Genomic DNA, 25,685 nt, shown 5'->3' with positions numbered 1-25,685 from the left:
AGGCATCAGCCTTATTATTTCGTTCTGAAATACATGTTGTTCCATGAACCATCTCTCTCTTCAGTTTTTCTGATAAGGAGAATTACTTGATTTATCGCAAGTATCTCGGCATTTTGCCTCTAAGCGCTGCTCGGTATATCAGGACAAGGCGACCTGTCGACCTCTACTGGCTGTCGACCCTGTCGACCTTGCTGTAGACTGTCGACCGGGGGTCGACCCCTGTCTAGAGACGAGCAATTGCGTTGCCTATAGCGTAAGACGTCTCGTACGCCGCTGTGTGTTGGTGACGCAATCTAACGTAAGGTTGCCCGAGTTGGTGACTTGTTACCTGTAGCATAAGACATTCCATATGCCGCTGCGTGTTGGTAACTCGGCCCAACGCAGTGCTACCCGAGGTTAGTGATTTGTTGTAGTAAGACGTTTTGCACGCCGCTACGCGTTGGTGGCTCAATCCAACACAAATGTCTCCGTAATTAGACAAGTTACAGAACTCAATAGTAGGTACAATAACCCCGTTTACGAAAAAGTGTTTGAAACAACTGTTCCAATTCAATACAATATAAAAAAATATCTGGTCAAGTTTGGCGTTTTATTTATATCGTCTAGGTATAAATCTGCTTACTATCCTGCTTAGCTAGACAGTCATGAATTCTCTAAAATCGCCAAATGATAGATAAATTGTTTACGGAACGGATTTTGAAGCCATAATCGTAGCAATAGACTGCCAGTTTCTTTGTATTTAATCAAAGATAACGTGTCAACATGACCTAAGCCGCGATTCCTACCAATACTTTTAGTGGTAGCTGCAGAGTCTATGAAGTTTCGTCAAACGAATAAGTTTTGGTTCAAATTTTCTTTGCAATTTTGTTTTAGTTTTGAATTATTTTTTGAATATACGAGTTTAGACCAGTTTTACTTTTGCCATCTTTAAAGATACTGTAGCCTGTGAGCAATATTTTTGTCACTGGTTCCGTTTTTCTTTATGAAGAATAAAAAATAGTGAATTTGCTATTGTTTTTGCATATATTTCAAACATATAAATTTTACACAATACCTATATGCTCTCTAAACAGGTTTTATGATGTTGTATAAATCAATGTACTCATATGTACTGATGTGAAGATGAAGAAGAGCCTCGGTCTTTCGTTACACTTCCTTATATCCTCCCTATACTGCCTTACACTAGCTTATCTACTAGCTTTACCCACTAGCTCTATCCAGCTTTATGCACTCACCGTAATTACCAAGACCACCTGTACTGCCTTGAACTCAGACACCAATATAGCCTGAGCCTAACAAATCCCATAATACAACATGCCCTTTCTTTTTTTCTTTTTGTTTTGGGCCACTGCATCACTACCAACAAGCAGACGTAGTAACTTACCTTACTTGTGTTGCTCGTTACCTGACTCCATTAGGGCAGTCTCCATAGGCTATGCCTCTGGCTTGTCTGACCCTGTGCCACCGTCTAAAGTACTCTTCTCGCTACTGCCAGCTCCATTGCCAGTCTGCACTGGCTTTTCCATCACCCTGACCTCCGCCGCTACCAATACTTACCGTGACCACTGTCACTACCAACACTCCTTCCACCAACATCTCCAACACTACTTCCACCAACCCTGACTAGCCCGGAGTCTTTTGGTTGGGTCATCAATGACTCCTCAACCTCATCTCCGTCTCTTCCGTCTTTACCTCGCTCTCCCCAGTAAGAGGCAGGCTCGACAGGCTTCCTGTGGGAGGTCTCCACCTGGGCCGTAACCGGCTGCACAGGGGATGGCACCACAGAGCTGGGAGTTGGCATAGGCCCAGACCTATTTAGCTCGACCTCACCTGCAACCAGTGCAGGTCTGTTACCAGCAATTCTCCTCTGAACCTCGGCTAACTTCTGCACCACTACCCTGAATGCCTTGACATTTTCCAACTCCATGACTGCTGTCTCCCGTTTGACTTTCAGCTTAGCAAATTTCTCCTTCGACTTTCTCCACACCTCCCTTTCCTCTCTTTCAATCTTTGCTACCTTTTTCTCATGACTTTCTCTGTCTAACATTCCATTGCTGGATACCTCGGCTAAAAAAGAGCAAACCTTTTCCATTACAGACCCTGGTTCAGCTACTTTCTCAGCACCTTCTCTTACCCCATCGTGACTGTGTTCTCTATCATACTCCATAGACACTTGCACATCTCTGATGCCTTGGGCTGTCCCCTGTTGACTACCAACTTCTACGTATTCGCTACTCTTCACTCCCTTAGTTTTACAAGTCCACCAATCTTGACCTGTGTGACCTTTCTTAACTTCGCTCTCTCTGTCAGACTTATTTGGCAGGTTTTGCAACTCGACATCATCTGAAACATAACTTGACCCAGCAATAATTGTTCTCGACAAAAACGGCTTAACTGGCTTAATACTTCTACACTCCTTAACAGGCTCAAACTTACTTTTGCATAACGCGTTTACAACAGCAAACAGTTTTAGCAGCTTCAACTCAGTTATGCCCAAAAAGTTTGCTCTCAATCCTTTCACTACATGAACTTCAGCATCCATATGCCTGTCTTTACTTTTCAAATGAACTATTACACTTCCAACCACTTTTAACTCACTACCATCAGCAGTTTCTAAAACTGTCGACGATTTCTTTAACCGCAGGTTCAACTTATTGGCTGTTGCATCGGTTGATATTGACACCTCAGCCCCAGTATCAAACGTAAACTCTACATTTACTCTATTAACTTCTAAATACTGCACAATTCCCTTGCCTAGTCATTGATCTTCACCATATTTATCTCTATAACCAGAAAATCTAACACTTCTGCCCTTACTATTATCCCGGTACCCTTTATCATACCGGCTCGTCTCGCGCCTCTCGGTTCAACTTATTGGCTGTTGCATCGGTTAATATTGACACCTCAGCCCCAGTATCAAACGTAAACTCTACATTTACTCCATTAACTTCTAAATACTGCACAATTCCCTGGCCTAGTCATTGATCTTCACCATATTTATCTCTATAACCAGAAAATCTAACACTTCTGCCCTTACTATTATCCCAGTACCCTTTATCATACCGGCTCGTCTCGCGCCTCTCCTTATACTTCTCCCCCTCAAACCTATCCATACTTTTGTCCCTGTACCTACTAAACTTGTCTCTCATCTCGCGGGGGCTTTCTCGGCTCCTGTACCTCTCCCTACTAATATCCCTGCTGCCATATCGCTCATAGCTACTATCACGGCTACCTCCTGACCTCCTGCTGCTACTTCGTCTATCGTAACCTACATCTCCTCCCTTATCCCTGCAATAACGGGATACATGTCCTCGCTGTCCACAAGAAAAACATTTAATGTGGGGACAACTCCGCATCTCATGGCCACTACCTCTGCAATTATAGCAAACTCTATCTCTACTTTCTCTACTGTTTTCTCCATGTCTAGAGACATACCTTTCCCTGCTATTGTCTCTATACTTCCTACTGCCACTGTCCTCGTTATAATCCCGGCCTCTTGTCCCATATCTACTAGTATTACGCTCCTCACTACTATTACTACAATACCTTCTACCACTACTAGGGCTACCTCTAGGGGAAGATCTACCCGGTGAATCGTAGCTTCTATCTCTACCATTACTCCGGTACTGTGCACGACTGCCGCACTCTGATACCCTTGCTACCTCTTTTTTAATCTCACTTTTTAAATCGCTACCTCTACTATCTGCTCTCACGAACCTGTCTGAACGATTCGCCATCTCACGAGCCCTCAATGCCTCATGTAACAACTCCCAAGTCAGATTGGCGTTCTTCATCAAATCTCTACCTCTCTATCTCTCAACCCGTTTACCGCCACTATAAGGGCAAACCTTACCCTATCATTATTGTTAGCCACCTCTGCATATCTGCTCAAACTCTCTACCCGTTGTAAATATTCTCTATCACTTTTTCCAAGTGCCTGCTTAGCCATCAGAAACTTATGCCTCTTTACAAACATACTCTCTTGTCTACCATAATAATCCTGCAAAACCTCCACTGCCCCTTCATAAGTAGAATTTACACCATCTACGTTAAACCCTGCACTCCTCAATACTTCTCTATCACTGTGCCCAATAGCTCTCAATAGTGGCACTAACCTAGCTCTACCTCTCATAATAGGTACTCTATTGCCATCTTCATCATTTACATAACCTCTCCTCTCGACAGCACTCTCTATACATAAATTCATTTCTTCTATAAATCTCTCCCACGACCCATCACCGTGCTCACCGAACACCAGCTTTAGAAAACCACTCTCCATCCCCTCACAACACAATATATCTCTCTCCACAAATCCACTCTACCCCACTCGTATAAATTTAATGTAATTCTTACCTCCGTACACGTAATAAATATTTACACCTCACCAACACCGATGCTTCACCGCTACAACACCTCACAACACCACCCTACCTCACGTCACCTCACCTGCACGCCCGTGAAAGGGTCTAATCAACCGTTTAAACTTAACTCCATAACCAGCAAAATGTTCGCTAATGATAACGCACAAAAAAAAATCAGAATTTTGTCAACTGCGCCATGTTGTATAAATCAATGTACTCACATGTACTGATGTGAAGGTGAAGAAGAGCCTCGGTATTTCGTTACACTTCCTTATATCCTCCCCTATACTGCCTTACACTAGCTTATCTACTAGCTTTACCCACTAGCTCTTTCTAGCTTTATGCACTCACCGTAATTACCAAGACCACCTGTACTGCCTTGAGCTCAGACACCAATATAGCCTGAGCCTAACAAATCCCATAATACAACATATGATAGTGTGTTTTTTGATGAATTACGATGTACTCAGTTATTTTACATCTACACATACATCGGTGTTGAACTAGCTTTTTCATATCATTGTTGTGGATTTGCTAAAGTCATGTATTTCTATTCATCAAGCTATTCTGGGATTAGCGTAGTAATATGCATACGAGCTTTTATGGAAAGCCAATGAACTATCACATACCACTGTATATAAGGATATGTAAGCCAGTGTATAACAGAATGGGTAAGAATATGTAATGAAGGAAAATACCCTAGTGAGACAGAAGAGCACAGAGCACGAGATATGGTCTACAACTGATGAAACTGTAGATGGAAGTTTGTTGATTATTTGAACATTACCTCATTTTTGTGGAGCTTTAGCTCCCGTAATAAAGAGCCATACTCATTCACCAGTCACCTTGCTTGCAACAATAATAGATGTGCATGAGCGCTAATACTAATTCCGTATAAGACAACTTGTAACCAGAACCCACTTGCAAGTGGATAGTCAGCGCTGACTTCCACAACATTAATCCAATTTTAACTTTGTTTAGTTTGTGTATTTTTTTAGGTTAAGCGAACTAATTTGATTAGTACTGGCTCAGACACTAGTCAAGGTGTTAACCTGTAAGGTATGCCAATATTACCAGTAAAAAAAGACATATTTATTTTTGCAATTACGACACTGTCATTTCAAAACTAACAGAAATTCTAAAACTATAATAATAATCATGACAAAAGGTTACAATTATCTGAAGAAAGTTAAACCATAAGACAAACGGTTGTCCATGCTTTTTTACTCAGTCTTGCACACCTACGAATTTCAACAGCCAAAGGAGGCAGAATCGTAGTAGCTGTCCTCTTGATAGCTTCCCCTGTTAGTCTGTGGAAAGATGTGCAGGTTCTGAAGCTATTGTTCTTTATGCTGTAGGGGGTTGGTATTTGATTAAAATTGTCTTGAGTATATCACAGAAGTATACAAGTTGGAGGTTATAATTAGTTTCTGCTATTTTAGCCGTGTCAGGTAGAAGTTGACAGAGCTGTGTATGTGCAATCACCTTCAATATCTGTTTGCACTTTTCTGATCCACACTGGTTAGTATAGGTTTTTAGAACATTCACCTCTTAGTTGCCTCTAGCGATTTCCCAATTTTCTGGTTAATACTGTGAATCAAATTTTCAAGCTATGTAAGCCGAGCCTTGTCATAACTCACAACAAAAACAATGTATCCATTCTAGTTGTAGTTCATAGCCAGGGCAACTTTTCGTTTTTATTAAGTTTTTATTAAAGCTACTGGTGCGTGAAAAAGCTGGCTAGTGTGTGAAAAAGCTGGCTGGTGGGTGAAGAAGCTGGCTGGTGTGTGAAGAAGCTGGCTGGTGTGTGAAGAAGCTGGCCGGGGTGTGAGGAAGCCGTTTATATTGACTTGTGCTGGTGTTTTACTATCTGTTGATTTCAACAGCGTAGAAGGTTACTTGAAGGAGATAAGAGTAGGTAGAGAGTTCTGAATTCATATTGCTCTGCGAATGTATAGAGAAGTTACCTCTCTAAAGCCTTACATCAACTAAGATAAGGAATAGGTGGAGCCTAAACATGGACAGTGATTATAAACACTCTGATCATCGGTTAAGCTTTGACAAATTTTCTAATTGATACGAGAGTATAAATGATAAAAAAGTCAGCCCACCTACTTTACTAAAGATCTAAACACATACAGGAAACTGTTAATAAACTGTGATGACTATGAATACATGAATAAAATGATAAATGAACAATGGTAACGGGTAAAATCCTCTAAAGTTTAGTTTGAATGAGCTAACTGTTGGATATTATTGATATTGTTTAGTTTAATTTAAAGTTTCTAAAGTTTAGTTTAAATTAGCTAATTTGCTTCGAGCTGCCAATTCTGGCATCTCAAACACTCTTTGCATAGAAGGTTACTATGTACCGGTTAAGCATTGCTCATGACTATTTATAAGTGTACGGTTAAGCAAACAGTCGGATACATAAATTGCAACCGAAATGAAGGTTTTTATTGAAGACGATTGTTCAATAGCGGAAGTTGTTTGGTATTTAGTGGTTCCCAACTTCACATTACTTTGTTAGTACTATTGCATCACCATACCACTTGTTAGTACATTACTTTGTTAGTACTATTGCATCACCATACCACTTGTTAGTACATTTCTCTGTTAGTACTATTGCATCACCATACCACTTGTTAGTACATTCCTATGTTAGTACTATTGCATCACCATATCACTTGTTAGTATATTCCTTTGTTAGTACTATTGCATCACCATACCACTTGTTAGTACATTCCTTTGTTAGTAATATTGCATCACCATATCACTTGTTAGTACATTCCTTTGTTAGTACTATTGCATCACCATATCACTTGTTAGTACATTCCTTTGTTGGTACTATTGCATCACCATATCGCTTGTTAGTACATTCCTTTGTTAGTACTATTGCATCACCATACCACTTGTTAGTACATTCCTTTGTTAGTACTATTGCATCATCATACCACTTGTTAGTACATTCCTTTGTTAGTACTATTGCATCACCATATCACTTGTTAGTACAGTCCTTTGTTAGTACTATTGCATCACCATACCACTTGTGCATATAAAAGGTAATTAATAATTTGTCTTTAAAAGGAAACTAATATGCTGATGAATAGATCATGGGCACCATTGATTCTACATAGAAAAGAGGTTCACCGACGCTGAAGTTACAGAAATAGCTGATGTAAAAATATGAATAGCACTTTTCTTACAGGATTTCCTTGCAGAAGTCATGTCATTATTCTTATGGTAGCACAGACAGTTTCACAGTGCTTTAGCATTTCTCAGCTCATCCAGTTTGTGCCTTGTTGAAGATATGGCAGAGGCTAGTACAGAGCTGGTTGGTGACTATAAATGTGGATTTTGCTGTCTAGAGTTTAAACGTATGGTTGATCCACGGACACTCCCTTGTCAGCATGTGTACTGTAAGAATTGTCTAGAAGAACATGCGGAGGAGAATGATGGTAAAATACTCTGTGAAGAATGCGAGTAAGTATGGTGAAATAATTATGCAGATGGTCTCACTATGTTCTATATGTATCAATCTAAGTGTGTGTTTGTCTGTTGTATGTCCAGTTTACAGTGATCGGCTAAAATATGCATTCTTGAACTCCTAGAAGAAAACTAGTAGAAGCACATATGAACTACTAAAAGAAAAGCATGGGCCCAGACTTTCCCAAAAACAACGCTTGCAGTTTGATGTACCGTGAGAGATCATTATGTGTAACAGTTATAAGCACAAATATTCGAAAGTGGGTGCATGGTTTAGTGCTAGTGGGCTTGGTTTAACATCTCTGCTTCCAATTTTTTGGGTTCAATTCTTGTAAGGTGCAATATTTTTTTCTCTCATTATTTATCTTTTTATAGTAAAGATTTAAATTAGCTTAAGGTACTCAAACTCTTACAATTCATATATTCATGTTCACGAATTCATAATAATTCGTAATTTACTCAGAAACCTTTTTAATCTGTGTAGTGTCGGGCTAGTATCACCTAGTTCATGATAAGTTTACCAGCGTCACTCAGTGACTACTATATAATGTTAAGTCTTTATATTGCACATTACCTCATTGCTATGACTACCTCAAATATTTTAATAACATTGTCGATATTATGACAGATACAATCAATTTTCTCATTTTTTATTAGCGCTGTCTATGAGAAACCTCTCATATCTAATCTTCCGAAAGTGATGTCACAACGAGTGGTCGTTAAAACTAGACTTAAGTGTGAATGCCATGACTGTACAGGAAAGCAAGCTACCTGTTATTGCTCACAATGCGCACGCCGGATGTGTGACACCCATAAACAGGTTAATGCTTATATGTCATCTAGAGACTTGTGAGAGGGGGACTTTTAATGCTTAGATGTCATCTAGAGACTTGTCAGAAGGGGAATTTTGCAATGTCCAGAGAACTGAGAACTTTTTGTTGCATTATCAAAGCATTCAATGAATCGAGTTACTTATTTGAGCAATTACAGTTTATATGATTTGCTTTGGCTGTTTTGGCAAGTTGTATTGTGAGCTCATCTTTTGGTCTCATCTAAATTGTGGTTTTTAACAGGGTCACTCAGGTTTCTTTGGAGAAAGTCATACTGTGGTACCAATATCAAAATATGCTGCCACACCTGGCAAGTACAAAAGTGTTACATGTAAAACTCATGGTGATGAAGTGATAGCCTGTTGCCGGGACTGCGGCAAGCAACTTTGCCAAAAGTGTGACCTTGAAAAAAAGGAATGTTCAGGTAAGGGAGCTTAACTCCTAGGAATTCAGCTCCTCCATTAATGAACGATTCTCTATAATATTCCAGTGACATATAAATTAGAAACACAACATAGTAAACTAGTTGAAAATATATAGCTAAGTATTGAACTGTGATTTCCAATGTGCCTGAGCTAAAGCTATCTTTGGGATATTGTTTAGTGTCTGCTTGCTGTAACGTTAAATTATATAGTGCCATGTTTCATCACAATTACTCCTATTTTGTATAAACCAATTCCTGTGTATTCAGCTAAATCTTTTATAAAAGTATATTTTAGACTGGCTAAAGAGAGCCAAGGAAATGTTAGGCATATTGGAAAAGCTGATTTTCACTGTTTTTGCTAAGTAATTCGTGAAGGGGGCTGGTCTTTGCTGATGCATTTGTTTGATAGTGTTAGTCATTTTTTTCCAATGTTTGTTTTGTTCTGGAATTACAAATGAGTTGAAACAAGATATTTTGGAATGCGTTAATATTTTCCTGTTTAGGTTAGGGTCAAAGTTAAGTTTTAGTTACAGCCGCTGTTATTTAATGTTTTTTGTATAGGTCCTTGCGTTTGTAGGTTTTTGGTGTTACTGATTATTATTATTGGTTAGTTGGTTGGCTGATATTTTATCCAGGACATCTGGTTTTAACTTTCAGTAGTTAGTAGATTCGTCTGGTCTCACTAATACCTATGTTGGTGTTTTTGCTGATTGTCCTCATGTCTTTTTTAGACTTTGTTTATTAGGTTTGATCGTCGGTTTGACTTTTAGTCTGAATTAGCTTGATCAGTTTAGTCTCTAAAGTCTTTCACAGGTTTTCTATAACTACTGTACTAATGCTGTAACCAGTTTTAGTAATGAGCGTCATATGATACTCGTACGAGGATGACTCAATGAGTATGGCATCATATGAGCATATGAAGATGTGTAGTGGCAGCCAGTCGGGCACCAGAGTCGTGGGGACTGACTTCCTGGTCACCACGGTCACTGGGCCGAGTTTTCCTGCCACTGGGAAGGCTCGGCCACTATTGAGAACAATTGGTGACCGAGTAACCCGCACTATTGAGAATGATTGGTGACCGAGTAACCCGCACTATTAAGAACGATTGGTGACCTAGTAACCCGCACTATTGAGAATGATTGGTGACCGAGTAACCCGCACTATTGAGAACGATTGGTGACCGAGTAACCCGCACTATTGAGAACGATTGGTGACCGAGTAACCGGCACCATTGAGAACAATTGGTGACCGAGTAACCCGCACTATTGAAAACGCTTGATGACTGAGTAACCCGCACTACAGAAGACCGATCGTAAAATTAATAGAAAAATGGCTGTAGCTTAATAAAAGAAGAAACGTAACAAGAAGCAAGAGGCTATTGTTTTAGCAAAGTCGTACTGCACACTTGCTCTTGGAATGTATGTTCTTGGTTTATTGCCTGTTCTTCATGCATTCTTATATATATTTAATAAATATATATAAATACTTATATATATTTAATAAGTATATGTATATTGCTGGTGGCTCACACTCAGGTTGTTTATTGCTTGACTGTCTTTTGGAGAGTAAAGGGAACCGGCAGTTTCCTTAAAGGTTGATTTTCAACAAAATTCACATTACAGTTATTTGGTATCAAAAGATTCACCATGTCTTAAGCCTGGTTCCCATATCGATTGCGATACTCCGGCGGTAATATTGCGCAGCAAAACACTTGCGGTGCTTGGCGCGGTTCTAAGTTCACATAAAACTGCGTCGCATGTGACCACATGGCCAGGCAGCCTCGGAATGTCAAGGTCTTCTTAAAATTGGCCGCTCTGAAAGGAAGGTTAAAATTGCTCGTACTACTTCATTTGAGACAAAAAGCAAGAAGAAGACAGCCACAATTGCGGAGCTTTTGGGTTCGAAGTATATGTAAACACCGAAAAACACACTGACAGTTTCATTCTCTATTTAGAGAACTGGCGAGTGGCGACGGAGAGTATTTCTTTTCAGGTATGTAGGTCGTAGATGTATTTAAAAAAATGTTTGGTCGCTTTGTTATTCGTGGAACTAGCTTTTTGATGGCAATTAATTGTGTATTACTTGTGTATTAGTACTTGTGTATTAATTGTGTATTACTCATTCTTATCATCAAAGCCCCCTGACTATGCGACACTAGATAAATATTTAGCTTCTTGACTCTGGGCCGGCCAAGAGCCATTTCATCTAACCGAAATGCGTATTTTAACAGTTTAATACTAAAAACAACCAGAGATATGCGAATATTTTAATACATGTTTGTACGAGTCTGATGGTCTCCGCTTCCACCTACGTGTGCTCTATGGGCTCTATTTTGACTTGAACTGCACTTATATCTGCCATGCTTGTAGATATATGCGGATGTCACCAGAACGGTTTGAGCATTTGCTCAGTTTGGTATCACCACATATGAAATAAAGGCGATGCTGAAGTTGAGAGGTGATCTCGCACAAGGTACGACTTGCACTTACCATCCGGTATCTAGCTACAGGTAGCCATATTTACCATTTATCTTCAGCCAGTTCCTATTAAGGTGGTTTATTTTATGTTGCTTTGTTTCATATGTGAACAGATTTTATTACCAAAGCAATCAGTACTATTGATAATATATTATGTATATCTGTTTGGTCGTCAACATAAAACTTACTGCTGCAAATTCTCTTGCAGGTGATTCACAAAAGTCGCAGTCATTCAATTTTCGAATTGGACGTAGCACTGTGTGCAAAATAATCAAAGAGGTTTGCCAAGCCATATGGGATGGTCTTTATTCAACATACCTCTGTACGCTAAAGACCAAGGAAGAATGGGCCACCATCGGTGAACAATTCACAGAAAAGTGGCTCTTCCCTAATGTGGTGGGGGCGATAGATGGAAAACACATTATGATAGATTGCCCTAAATTTGGTGGATCGTTGTATTACAATTACAAACATTTACATAGTACTGTTTTGCTGGCAATGTGTGATGCCAATTATCTTTTCACATATGAGAGCATTGGCAGTTTTGGGAGAGATAATGACGCCGCCATTTTTGGTCAGTCATCATTTTTCAACGACTTTAATGATGCGAAACACGACCTCCCTTCAGCTAAATTGGTGAATGGAACATTTCTACCATACACACTAATAGGTGATGACATCTTTCCACTGAAATCGTGGCTGATGAAGCCATATCCAGGTCGAATTCTCACACAAGACCAGAAGGTGTATAATTACTGTCTGTCGGCGTCGAGGCGCACTATCGAAAACTCTTTTGGCATTGTGCCTGCTCGCTGACGGATTTTCTGCAGGCCAATCAGGGCAGCCATAGAAACAGTCGACAAAATTGTGCAGGCTTGCGTTTGCCTGCACAATTACTTAGGCTCAACTGACAATGCCATCTACATACCGACCGGGTTTGTTGACAGTTATGATTGCACTGGCGATGTAGTCCCGGGAGACTGGAGAAAAGTAAAACAGACCGAACTAGTCAACCTTGCTCACATAGCTGGCCCTAATTACACAACCAACGCAAAACTTGTAAGGGAGCAGTTTAAAAATTATTTCAACAGCGCTGAAGGCAGCCTGAGCTGGCAAGTGAAATACGTAAATAGTTGCGGGAAAAAGCTTGACTAAGCAACTTATTTTATATTTTAAATTTAGTTATTATATTTATTTATTATGATACCAAAATATAGTAATGTAAATATTATTTTTCATTTATTATGATACCAAAATACATTAATGCAAAGTTGTTGGTTAAGCTGGTTATTACATATTATAAAAGTACATATGAAGTGGAGAGGCAAATGATTGCTGTGGCGGTTCTCGGTGTGGTTGATGCTGTTCAGCATTTAGCTCTGCTGCATCAACAACAAGTGTCAGTATGTCTAGATGGCATTTGTATTTTGTTAGCTATTTTAACTTCCGCAGCTTCGGAACTAGTGCCACGCAGAAGAGTGTGTCCTCATCCCTGTCATTCTGCTGTTGCTCTTTTATTGCGGCAAGTATAGGCCAATAGATCTGGTAAATAAATTGCTCATCTGATTAATATTTGTTAGCTAGAAATGACTAAAAAAATATTCTGTGAGCATTTGGCAGCTGTGAAGAACTAACACAAAATGCTCTGTCAAATAGTTTATTTTACCTCTTGACTATCTGTAGTTTTTTGCCATGTTATTTTTCTGGCTTGAGTTCGTGAAAATACGGTTGATGCGGACAAGGGTGTGTCGCTGCTGGCGCAGGGTCTGTCGTCGCAGGGTCTGTCTTCACAGGGTCTGTCGTTGTAAGGTCAAGTGAGAAAGGGTCATCGGACTCTGTTGGCAATAAATGTGCAACAGCCTTTACCTCTACAGTTGAGTTTGATTCGGGCTCTCTGTGTTTGATGTGTGTTATGAGGAACCTTGCCACTTCAAACTCTGGCTTTAGTGGCCCCACATCTGCTGCTCCACATCCAGAAGCACCTAAAGAGATTCAAAACTCAGCTGGTTAATATTTAGCTTTAAAACAACATTGGAGATGCTTCAAGTTAAAAAATGAATGCTAGTCCACAACACTCAATTACCTCTTCTATCTTTCAAATATTCAGAGAACCTTGTCCTGAAAGTTCTAAACTTCGCTTCGCACTCCTGCGCACTCAAAATCAACCGCTCTGCAATTTCTTGCCAGGCATTTGCCTTCATATTTGGTATTTTGTAGAACTGGTCTGCAATAATAAATTCAAAGTCACAAAAATGTCCCATACTACACACACATATTCAGCAAATACTTCTGCATACATACACCATAGAATGTATATACATGTATAAGAAGCTTAGAATGCAGTTGTATATAATAACATATGCAAGTATTTTTAATTAATAATACATATCAGTATTGTTATAGTGCACGTATATATATATATATATATATATATATATATATATATATATATATATATATATGGATACACGATCATGTGTTGACTCATGGGCTGAAGAGGACATGCATTTGGACCTTGACCCAAGGGTGAAAGAGCTTGCTGAAAATATCATCTACAAGATGTCAGCTGCTAATGATTATGGTAGCAGGGTACCACTACGAAGAGTTAGCAAGGCCATACCTAAGAAGCTGTTAGAAGACATTAACATGGCACTGGAGTCGATCTCAACTGGATCAATCAGTGAAACTAATGCCTTAATCTACAGTACAGCAACCGTCATCTTGGAGGAGATGGATATTAAGCCAATGCCAACAAGGCTTCAAGCCATTCCATCCTGGCAGCTGAGGCTACAAAATAAGATCAAGGACTTGCGCAAGAAAGTTAGTAGGCTCAGTGAGAGATCTAACCACAGTTTGGAGCGTCCAAAAAGGGAAGCCACAATAGAAGCTCTAGAATCTGCCAAACAGCAGCTAGTAGCACTCTCAGCACGACTGAAGCGGTACACCAAAGAGCGAGATAACAAGAGAATGAACAAACTGTTCATCAATAATCCATCTAGAGTGTATTCCCAGTTCAAAGGTGAACTGCAGAGGCCAATGTCTGAGCCTCCCCGATCTAGCACTTCAAAGTTCTGGAAGGACATCTGGGAGAAAGAGACCACTCATAACACCACTGCAAATTGGCTGAAGAGGCTTAAAGAGAACCATCAACACACTGTGGCTCAGCAAGGACTCACCATCAGCAAAGAAGACATCAAGTGCAGAGTGCAGCGTATGAAGAACTGGGCAGCACCTGGCCATGACATGATTCAAGCCTTCTGGTTAAAGAAGTTGACATCACTTCACACTAGAATGGCTAAGCAGATGGAATACCTAATAGAACAAGGTGACCATCCAGAATGGCTGACCAAAGGACGAACTGTGCTTCTGATAAAAGATCCAAAGCAGGGGCCGATTCCCAAAAACTATCGACCAATAACGTGCTTGCCCACCACTTGGAAACTGCTCTCAGGAATAGTTGCAGACAAACTGGAAGAGCACATGAGTCACTATATGACCAGTGCTCAGAAAGGAATTGGGCGCAACACCCGAGGAGCTAAACATCAGTTACTGGTGGATCGGACGGTCTGTCAAGACAGCAGGAGAAGGCAAACCAATCTTGCCATGGCTTGGATTGACTACAGAAAGGCATATGACTCAATTCCCCATAGTTGGATACTTGAGTGCCTCAGTATGTACAATGTTCACCCTGCTCTTGTGGCATTCATCAAGATGTCAATGACCAAATGGAAGACGGAACTGGAGGCTAATGGCAAAAAGCTGGCGAGTGTACAAATTAAGCGAGGCATCTATCAAAGTGACTCCTTATCACCGCTGCTCTTCTGCATATGCCTAAACCCTCTAAGCAATATGCTGGAGAAGACTCAATATGGGTACCAGTTTAAGAGTGGCACCAAGATAAACCACCTCTTCTACATGGATGACATCAAGCTGTACGCTAACAAAGAAAGGGACATTGATTCGCTAATACACCTCACTCAGGTATACAGCAAGGACATCGGAATGACCTTCGGTATTGAGAAATGTGGAAGGCTAATTCTTAAGAAAGGCCATTCTATGCTCACAGATGGCCTAAGAATGCCAAATGGTACCATCAAAGATATAGAAGAAGGGTACAAGTACTTGGGGATTATGCAAAGCAACATCAACCACGAAGCCGAGGTACGTCACAAAGCCATTACCGAATACAAGAAACGCCTTCGGCAGGTCTTACGGAGCCAGCTCAATGCCAAGAACCAAATCATGGCAATAAATACCTACGCACTGCCAGTAATAAGATATCCAGCAGGCATAATAAAGTGGACTGAGGAAGCCATCAAAGAAACAGATATAGCAACTCGTAAACTGCTGACCATGCACGGAGCACTCCACCCAAAATCTGATACTATTAGATTGTATCTTGATAGGAAAGATGGCGGTAGGGGACTCAAAAGTGTACAGCAGACAGTTAAAGAGGAGGAGCAAAGCATCAAAGCATATGCAGCCTCCATGGCCATCTCAGATAATTTGCTAGCTGAATTTCAATCGGCTGCTCTCACAACGGACCTACGCCCTAGTGATGAGGAAATTGACTGGCATACGAAACCTCTTCATGGTGCTTACCACCAACAAATATCTAAGGTTGGCGATCTTCACCAGACATATATGTGGCTGAACAAAGGAAACCTAACGTCCAATACAGAGTCGCTAATCATGGCAGCCCAGGAGCAAGTGCTCCCAACAAGGCAACTCCAAACGAAAATCTATCACACTAGAGACGATCCTAGATGCAGACTGTGCAAAGATGCACCTGAGACCATCCAACACATCATCAGTGGATGCAAGCAGCTAGCAGGGAACGCATACACTGAGCGGCATAATCATGTCGCAGGTATTGTGTATAAAAGTCTATGTGATGAGTATGGCCTTAATAAACCACAACACTAGTGGGAAGCTCCTGGTAAGGTGAATGAAAATGACCGCGCTAAGATCCTCTGGGACTTCTACATCCAAACTGACAAGCATGTCCTAGCAAACCAACCAGATATAGTGGTGGTAGACAAGGAGAACAAGAGGGCTACTATAATAGATATAGCAGTACCCAATGACTACAATATAGCCAGCAAAGAAAAAGAAAAGGTAGAAAAATATCTCCCTCTTGGAGAAGAAATTGAAAAATGCTGGAATGTAAGAACAACCATAATCCCAGTAGTCATTGGGGCACTGGGCGCAATAACACCGGCGCATAAAATGTGGCTTGCCCAAATACCAACAACAATCAACTCAGGTGAGTTGCAGAAAAGTGCGTTATTGGGAACAGCTAAGATCTTGAGACGAGTGCTCAAACTCCCAGGTCTCTGGTAGGAGACCCGAGTTAGAGCAGAATTTACCACCCATACGGGGTATCCGGGGTGAGGAAACAATTTTTTTTTTTTTATATATATATATATGTATATACATATATATATAATGATCTATGATGATGATGATATTTCTATCATAGGCAGGCTTGGGGCCACTAGCAGTGCAGTGCGCACTGCACTGCACTAGTGCAGTGCATAGTGCAGTGCAATTTAAAAATAGAAATGTCTAGTGCAATGCTAGTGCAAATTTGACATGAGTCCCTGGGTGCACTAGTGCAAGTGCAGTGCTTAGTGTGACATGGTATGTACTAGTGCAGTGCCTAGTGCGGATTAGAAAATTCCCATAAACGCACTAGTGCAAGTGCAGTGCACAGTGCAACATAAAATGCTCTAGTGCAATGCCTAATGCGGATTGGAAACTTTTTCATAAATGCACTAGTGCAAGTGCAGTGCCTAGTGCGACATAGTATGCACTAGTGCAGTGCCAAGTGCAGATTGAATATTATAATTTTCCTTTGATGGAGATGATGGAGATGGCATTATGTTTTACTTTAATATTGGTATTGAATATGGAACTTTGAGATTTCTTTGCAATGATGTTAACTTAATGTTGTCAAGCCTATCCAAATTTGAGGCATTTGGCTGAGCTACATATGCCTGTATTAGCATCATCTGCTCCTGTAGAGCGTCTGTTTAGCCAGGCTGGTCGAATCTTCCGCACAGATAGATCTAAACTGACTGACGCCAACTTTGGAAGGCTAATGTTATTTCGGTCTAATAAACATCTTCTCTGAACAATGTTGCTTATCAATTTTGCCATCAATATGACTTACTGTTTACACGATACTGGTTAATCCAAGGATAGATTTTCTTGTTGTACATAGTACTATTAGTACATTTATGTAATAAGAAGTGAATTCTTCCATTCCATGCTTGCTTAGTATATTTAGTTATTGTAATTGTAATACATTGCACTATTTGATATCTGTTGTCATCTGCACTATTTAATATTGAGAATTATTGTAGGTCTATGGTTTGTTTGAAATTTTAGGTGAGGCTATTTTATTTGACAAATACATGGCTGACATCTTTTGCACGGCTATAATTGTACTATTGCAGTGGATAGCAGTAGATATCTGTTGATTAGCAAGCAATTCTTGCAGCTGCTATGGCAAAAAAGCTCATTGGTCTAGTGTCTAGTGAAGTTTAATAGTGAAGTGCCTAGTGCATTTACACTGCACTAGTCCTAGTGTAATGTCTAGTGCACAAAAATCTTTGCTATTGCAGTGCCTAGTGCATTTTTGACTTCACTTTTTGATGCACTAGTGCTAGTGCAGTGCCTAGTGCACAAGAATTTCTGCTAGTGCAGTGCCTAGTGCATTTTATATTATTACTATGCCATGCACTAGTGCTAGTGCAGTGCCTAGTGCACCTTACTGTCGTCTAGCCAGCAAATAGTGCAGTGCGCTCAATACTCACTAGTGGCCCCAAGCCTGATCATAGGTTATACAATATATATTAGATACATCATAGGTGACACTATACATGTTAGATATATCATAGGTGAAACAATACATGTTAGATATATCATAGGTGATACAATACATGTTAGATATATCATAGGTGATACAATACATGTTAGATATATCATAGGTGATACAATACATGTTAGATATATCATAGGTGATGCAATACATGTTAGATATATCATAGGTGATACAATACATCTATTAGATATATGATAGGTTATACAATACATGTATTAGATATATCGTAGGTGATACAATACACGTTAGATATATCATAGGTGATACAATACATGTTAGATATAACATGGGTGATACAATACACATTAGATATATCATAGGTGATACAATACATGTTAGATATATGATAGGTTATACAATGTATGTTAGGTATATCATAGGTGATACAATACATGTTAGATATATGATAGACGATACAATACATGTTAGATATATTATAGGTGATACAATACATGTTAGATATATCATAGGTGATACAATACATGTTAGATATATTATAGGTGATACAATACATGTTAGATATATCATACGTGATACAATACATGTTAGATATATCATAGGTAATACAATATAAGTTAGGTATATCATAGGTGTTACAATACATGTTAGATATATGATAGGCGATACAATACTTGTTAGATATATCATAGGTGATACAATACATGTTGGATATATTATGGGTGATACAATACATGTTAGATATATCATAGGTGTTACAATACATGTTAGATATATCGTAGGTGATACAATACACGTTAGATATATCATAGGTGATACAATACATGTTAGATATAACATGGGTGATACAATACACATTAGATATATCATAGGTGATACAATACATGTTAGATATATTATAGGTGATACAATACATGTTAGATCTATCATAGGTGATACAATACATGTTAGATATATCATACGTGATACAATACATGTTAGATATATCATAGGTAATACAATATAAGTTAGGTATATCATAGGTGATACAATACATGTTAGATATATGATAGGCGATACAATACATGTTAGATATATCATAGGTGATACAATACATGTTGGATATATTATAGGTGATACAATACATGTTAGATATATCATAGGTGATACAATACATGTTAGATATATTATAGGTGATACAATACATGTTAGATATATCATAGGTGATACAATACATGTTAGATATATTATAGGTGATACAATACATATTAGATATATCATAGGTGATACAATACATGTTTGATATATCATAGGTGATACAATACATGTTGGATATATCATAGGTGATACAATACATGTTAGATATATCATAGGTAATACAATATAAGTTAGGTATATCATAGGTGATACAATACATGTTAGATATATGATAGGCGATACAATACATGTTAGATATATCATAGGTGATACAATACATGTTGGATATATTATAGGTGATACAATACATGTTAGATATATCATAGGTGATACAATACATGTTAGATATATTATAGGTGATACAATACATGTTAGATATATCATAGGTGATACAATACATGTTAGATATATTATAGGTGATACAATACATGTTAGATATATCATAGGTGATACATTACATGTTAGATATATTATAGGTGATACAATACATGTTAGATATATCATAGGTGATACAATACATGTTAGATATATGATAGGTGATACAATACATGTTAGATATATCATAGGTGATACAATACATGTTAGATATATCATACGTGATACAATACATGTTAGATATATCATAGGTGATACAATATATGTTGGATATATCATAGGTGATACAATACATGTTAGATATATCATACGTGATACAATACATGTTAGACATATCATAGGTGATACAATACATGTTAGATATATCATACGTCATACAATACATGTTGGATATATCATAGGTGATACAATACATGTTAGATATATCATACGTGATACAATACATGTTAGACATATCATAGGTGATACAATACATGTTAGATATATCATATGTGATACAATACATGTTGGATATATCGTAGGTGATACAATACATGTTAGATATATCATACGTGATACAATACATGTTAGATATATCATAGGTGATACAATACATGTTAGATATATCATGGGTGATACAATATATGTTGGATATATCATAGGTGATACAATACATGTTAGATATATCATACGTGATACAATACATGTTAGATATATCATAGGTGATACAATACATGTTAGATATATTATAGGTGATACAATACATGTTAGATATATCATAGGTGATACAATTCATGTTAGATATATCATAGGTGATACAATACATGTTAGACATATCATAGGTGATACAATACATGTTAGATATATCATAGGTGATACAATACATGTTAGATATATCATAGGTGATACAATACATGTTGGATATATTATAGGTGATACAATACATGTTAGATATATCTTACGTTATACAATACATGTTAGACATATCATAGGTGATACAATACATGTTAGATATATCATAGGTGATGCAATACATATTGGATATATCAAAGGTGATACAATACATGTTAGATATATCATACGTGATACAATACATGTTAGACATATCATAGGTGATACAATACATGTTAGATATATCATACGTGATACAATACATGTTAGACATATCATAGGTGATACAATACATGTTAGATATATCATAGGTGATACAATACATGTTAGATATATCATACGTGATACAATACATGTTAGATATATCATAGGTGATACAATATATGTTAGGTATATCATAGGTGATACAATACATGTTAGATATATGATAGGCGATACAATATATGTTAGATATATGATAGGTTATACAATATATGTTAGGTATATCATAGGTGATACAATACATGTTAGATATATCATAGGTGATACAATTTATATTAGATAACCGAATATATCATAGGTGATGCAATGCATGTGCATATAGATATTCACTTGCAGTATCCATCTACGGTAATATTTCATTCTTAAATCAAGTTTTTACTGCGAAATCTTCTTTAAGTCTATCAACACGATTCACAAAAGCAACTATCATCACCTTAATAACTCCGTTATTAAATCAATTCCTCAGCATGAAGTCCATCTTCTCTATCAATCAGCACAACATCCGCCTATCAACAGCAGAACAATTTCATTGGTATTTTTTGTAGGAGTCCTGGCAGGCTCTCTTCTCCATCAAAGAACACTGATCAAAGATGACGAGAAAATCTCTGCATGTTTGAAGAGTGTTTCCAATTCTCCTCTTTTGTTCACCTATGTTGAGTACATGCAGATATTTTACCAAACTATTACAGGAAACACTGTCACTCTATCATGTTTTCCTTTTCAAACCATTAAAGACATAAAATCTCTAATTCAAGACAATGAAGGAATTCCACCAGACAAGCAACGCTTGTTCTTTGCTGGCCAGAATCTGGACGATGGCTGCACGCTCTCAGACTACAATATTCAGAAAAAATCCATCCTCCATCTGGTTGATCCGTCTGCGTGGTGGTATGCGGATCTTTTTTAAAACAATGACCGGCAAAACCATCAGCCTGGAAGTCGAGGCGTCCGACACCATTGAGATCGTCAAAGGTAAAATTCAAGACACGGAAAAATTCCTTCCAGACCAGCAGCGTTTGATTTTTGCTAACGAGCAGTTAGAAGATGGTCGCAAGCTCTCCGACTACAATATTCAGAAAAACTCGGTCCTCTATCTTTTCCTAATTTAGCTGTGCATTTATATATTTTATTAATATATGAATGCATATTTGTATTTTATATTTTATTGATATTATGTTGTGTTTATATTATTGTTTATACTTTATATTTCTGTGATGTAATTAGTAGAACAGAATTATCTTATCAATTACTCAGCGTAAGGGAAACTGCTCTAGTTTATTAGTGAATGCAAATGGTCACCTTTAAGTAATTTTGCTAGTAGCTCCTAGATGGAGTTCTGATCTTCATTACTGGCTGTTTTAGCTTATGTATTTTGTTGATTGGTGTTAAAACATTGTACAGTTGACCCATCAGTATGTGGGCAATTTAGGCTATAGTTCCAAACGAATACTCCCAAGGGCAAAGAATGTGATAGGTTTTACCCAACCCTTATATATTTAGAACAAGAGAAAGGTATGATATTTATACCTCTAGACTAAATTATGTGAATAGAAAGGGTCTGAGAGTTTAAATATAGTCACCCTCATGTACTCTCGGTAATCGACTCTTCGGCTTGTTCTAGTGACACCCCTGTCTGTCATGATGAAGCTGTATTGAAAATGTGAGGATTATGATTAAATATTTCTCATTTTATACTAAGGTTGTTAGCCTTATTGTCCAGGACTGAAACTATATGTCTCAGGTATTGGATTGTGAATCTTGTAGTTTTAGGGAGTTCTTGATTACTCTCTAATGTTTAACGTCAGTGGAGATTTCATCGAATGGAATAAATTGTCATCTGGTCGTAAATGCGCATGATGCAAGTCGTTATCGTCTTGGTATGACCAAATAGACGATACGAGTTTTGTTGCTAAGAGTCTAGTCAAGTGTGAATCTTCAATTTCAATCTTTGAGAGTTAATCCACATTTTGATCTGAAATTTGAGTACAAGCTCTTGGTGATTATCCCACCACCAACATACGTAAATGCTGTAAGCATGGAAATGTTTTCTTATCAAATCTGCTATGAAATTTGCAATGGTCGTGTACTTTGCTATTCCCTTTATGCCTAACTGTACATAGTTAACATCAGATATAACACTACATTGTATTATTCATTGGCATAAGCAAAATCTGCACTTCCATTCATTTTAGACTTTCTTCTTTGCATCATTTTCAGTTTACTATTTATAAAAACTTCCAGAAAGCTTATTTGGGTTTCTCAAACAACTTATTGAAAGTTGTCTGCTCTCGTCTCTCACAAGTTTAATGTTTCAGATGAATAGTTGCTCTTCATTACTAATAATACTAGCATATTTTTCTTAAAACCCATAATTGTAAAACTGAAAAGGAAGGTACGACATACTGTTTAATATTTTTAAACGCTGTAGACCCTAATTATGTAATGGAGGACTTTGTACAGATGCACTGAGTAAAAAGACGACAATATTTGAGAAACATCGAATATTATAAATTAGAAGTGGTTGGATGGAATATTGACTCAATTCTATAATAATATCTATAATATAATTATTCTTCAAAATAATTCATCATGAGATGTAATCATAAGTCAAGGTTTGATTGTAATATTAGACATGTTATTGCGTAACAAAACATTTCTATGATTTGAGAAAATCCTAACAATGATAAGTTTTGTATGTTTTCTCATGATTTTTTAATTCTCTGCAGCAAAATATTATCATTGTTGTTCATCTATATGTACATGTATGTTGATTGTCTCTAATATACAGTAGTTTAGGATGCATGAAACTAATTTGATGGCAAAGGCAAACAAACGCTCAAATCTTTCCTTGTAAGCTAAAAGATTTCATGTAGAACCGGTCATCACCGGTCATAACTAGTTTCCACTAGTTATCAGTGAAATTAACTTAAGTTAAGTGCCGATTGTCATTTTCTCTACCAGCATGACAAAACATGGTCCAAGTTCTATTGGGTAATGCTTGTATCTTTAAATGCCATCGAACTAAACTAAAAAAATTCAGCCTGGATTAAATGTCCTAGCTTAATTTCGCAGCTGTTTGGAGATCTCGGTCAGCTTTTTGAGAGGTTTACTTTTTGAATAGTTTTATTGTGCCATTGTTAAAGCAAACCCAATACTGCAGTTTCTTTTTGTTCTCAAATTTCTAATTACGTCAAAAAATTTAAACCGCAATATATGAAGCATTGAGGTAGGAGGGATAACTCCACAGCTAATCAGGTTCACTAAAAATGACATGTAATAAGAGCTGACATACATGTATGAAAGTACAGTGTGACTAAAACCGCAATTTAGTTAGCAAGAAGAACAATAATAATTAAACATGTTATATTTTTTTTTGGTTTAGTCTTCACCCTATTTTCAGTTTGGCATTTTGTTATATTCAATTACCTCAAAAAGCAAAGCAAAGCTCCAAGTACAAACAAATTGAATGACATGCATCTATAGGGATTTGATGATCAAACCAATTAATAATCAGAGAAAAACACAATTAAGTGTCACGTAATGAAAATACAACATAATTAAAAATATGTAAAAGCTCAACTTTAAACTAATCAACTTCAGCTAGTAATACCAAAATAAACGAAACTTCCTCTCCCTCTCAAACACAAGTTTGTTTCCTGCCTACTTGATATCTGCTAAACCAAGCTAATCATTTTAGTCCCTCGTTTTCATTAGTAACTTCCTTATATACAGCTTGTTCAAATCTCTGAAACACTTATTCAAGTACATTTTAGTCCCTTGTCTTCATAAGTAACTTCCTTATATACAACTTGTTCAAATCTCTGAAAGACTTATTCAAGTACTCAAAATCAGTTACTATAATCTAAACTACTCTCACAATCTCACAACTAATAGCAAAATTTGAAGTTGTTGCTCTTATATAATATTGCTCATTGAAATTGTCAACAGTCTGTGGTATATTTACAGCTCTTTTTATAAAAATGATAAATTCAGGTTCATAATGAGGTCACTAGTTCTGAAGACTTTACTGTGCTATATTAGGTCTCCAAACTATTTATATTCAGTAATAATATGATACATGTTTTTGTTAATTGAGAGAGTCAGCAGTATTACACAGTCTGTGCCACAGCTTTGTATCAGATGTACTGAATTCATGGAGTTATCTGACTACGCATTCTGTTATGTAACCATGAAGTCTTCTGTAATGCGTACTAGCTCTTATTTGAATACAAGTTTTTCACTCAATCAACTTTTGTAGTGTGGAAGGGTTTTGCTCGATCTCCTCACAAATAAAAATATTCTAACAATCATAAGAGCCAGGCTTTGCATCAATTGTTATCTTAGAGTGATCAAATGTACACAGGAAGTGCTAATATGGATATCTTTTCACCCTATACACAATAAGGTTTGTGACCTGCAAAAGCTAACAGAATTTTCCAACAAAGTTGTGAAGCTTTTGTGGGGTTCCTTTTGTTGAATGAATGTAATAAAAAAGGTTGGCGGTAATTATGACACGGAGTTCCCATAATTTTCACCACGGGCCAGAGCTTTTTAGATGAAATGGTGGCCCCGAAGAGA

The 25,685-nt window shown here is 37.6% G+C and overlaps 1 protein-coding gene and 1 pseudogene across 1 annotated transcript; one reads left to right on the top strand and one right to left on the bottom strand.

The window, feature by feature from the left end:
* Positions 1 to 119: 119 nt before the first annotated feature.
* Positions 120 to 3,737, bottom strand: LOC137389564 (arginine and glutamate-rich protein 1-like). Its single transcript, XM_068075612.1, has 4 exons — positions 3,547 to 3,737; positions 3,116 to 3,288; positions 1,884 to 2,343; positions 120 to 219 (listed from the first exon to the last, which is right to left on the bottom strand). The coding sequence occupies exons 1-4, from the start codon at positions 3,735 to 3,737 to the stop codon at positions 120 to 122; spliced, it is 924 nt and encodes a 307-aa protein (XP_067931713.1).
* LOC137390267 (uncharacterized) lies at positions 409 to 22,402 on the top strand (annotated as a pseudogene).
* The last annotated feature ends 3,283 nt before the right edge of the window (positions 22,403 to 25,685 follow it).

Source organism: Watersipora subatra, chromosome 3 (genome assembly GCF_963576615.1).
Source record: "Watersipora subatra chromosome 3, tzWatSuba1.1, whole genome shotgun sequence".
Classification (NCBI taxonomy): domain Eukaryota; kingdom Metazoa; phylum Bryozoa; class Gymnolaemata; order Cheilostomatida; family Watersiporidae; genus Watersipora; species Watersipora subatra.
Note: the sequence above shows the minus strand (reverse complement) of the source record. Positions and strands in the feature narration are given on the sequence as shown.

Bases quoted from the DNA above. Each gene is read 5' to 3' on its own strand.
- LOC137389564 (XM_068075612.1), bottom strand. From the start codon at position 3,737: ATGGCGAATCGTTCAGACAGGTTCGTGAGAGCAGATAGTAGAGGTAGC. The intron at 3,289-3,546 runs GTATTGTAGTAA...CCGTTATTGCAG, and splicing joins AGCCCTAGTAGTGGTAGAAG to GGATAAGGGAGGAGATGTAG. The intron at 2,344-3,115 runs GTATGGATAGGT...GTTATGTTTCAG, and splicing joins TAGTAGGTACAGGGACAAAA to ATGATGTCGAGTTGCAAAAC.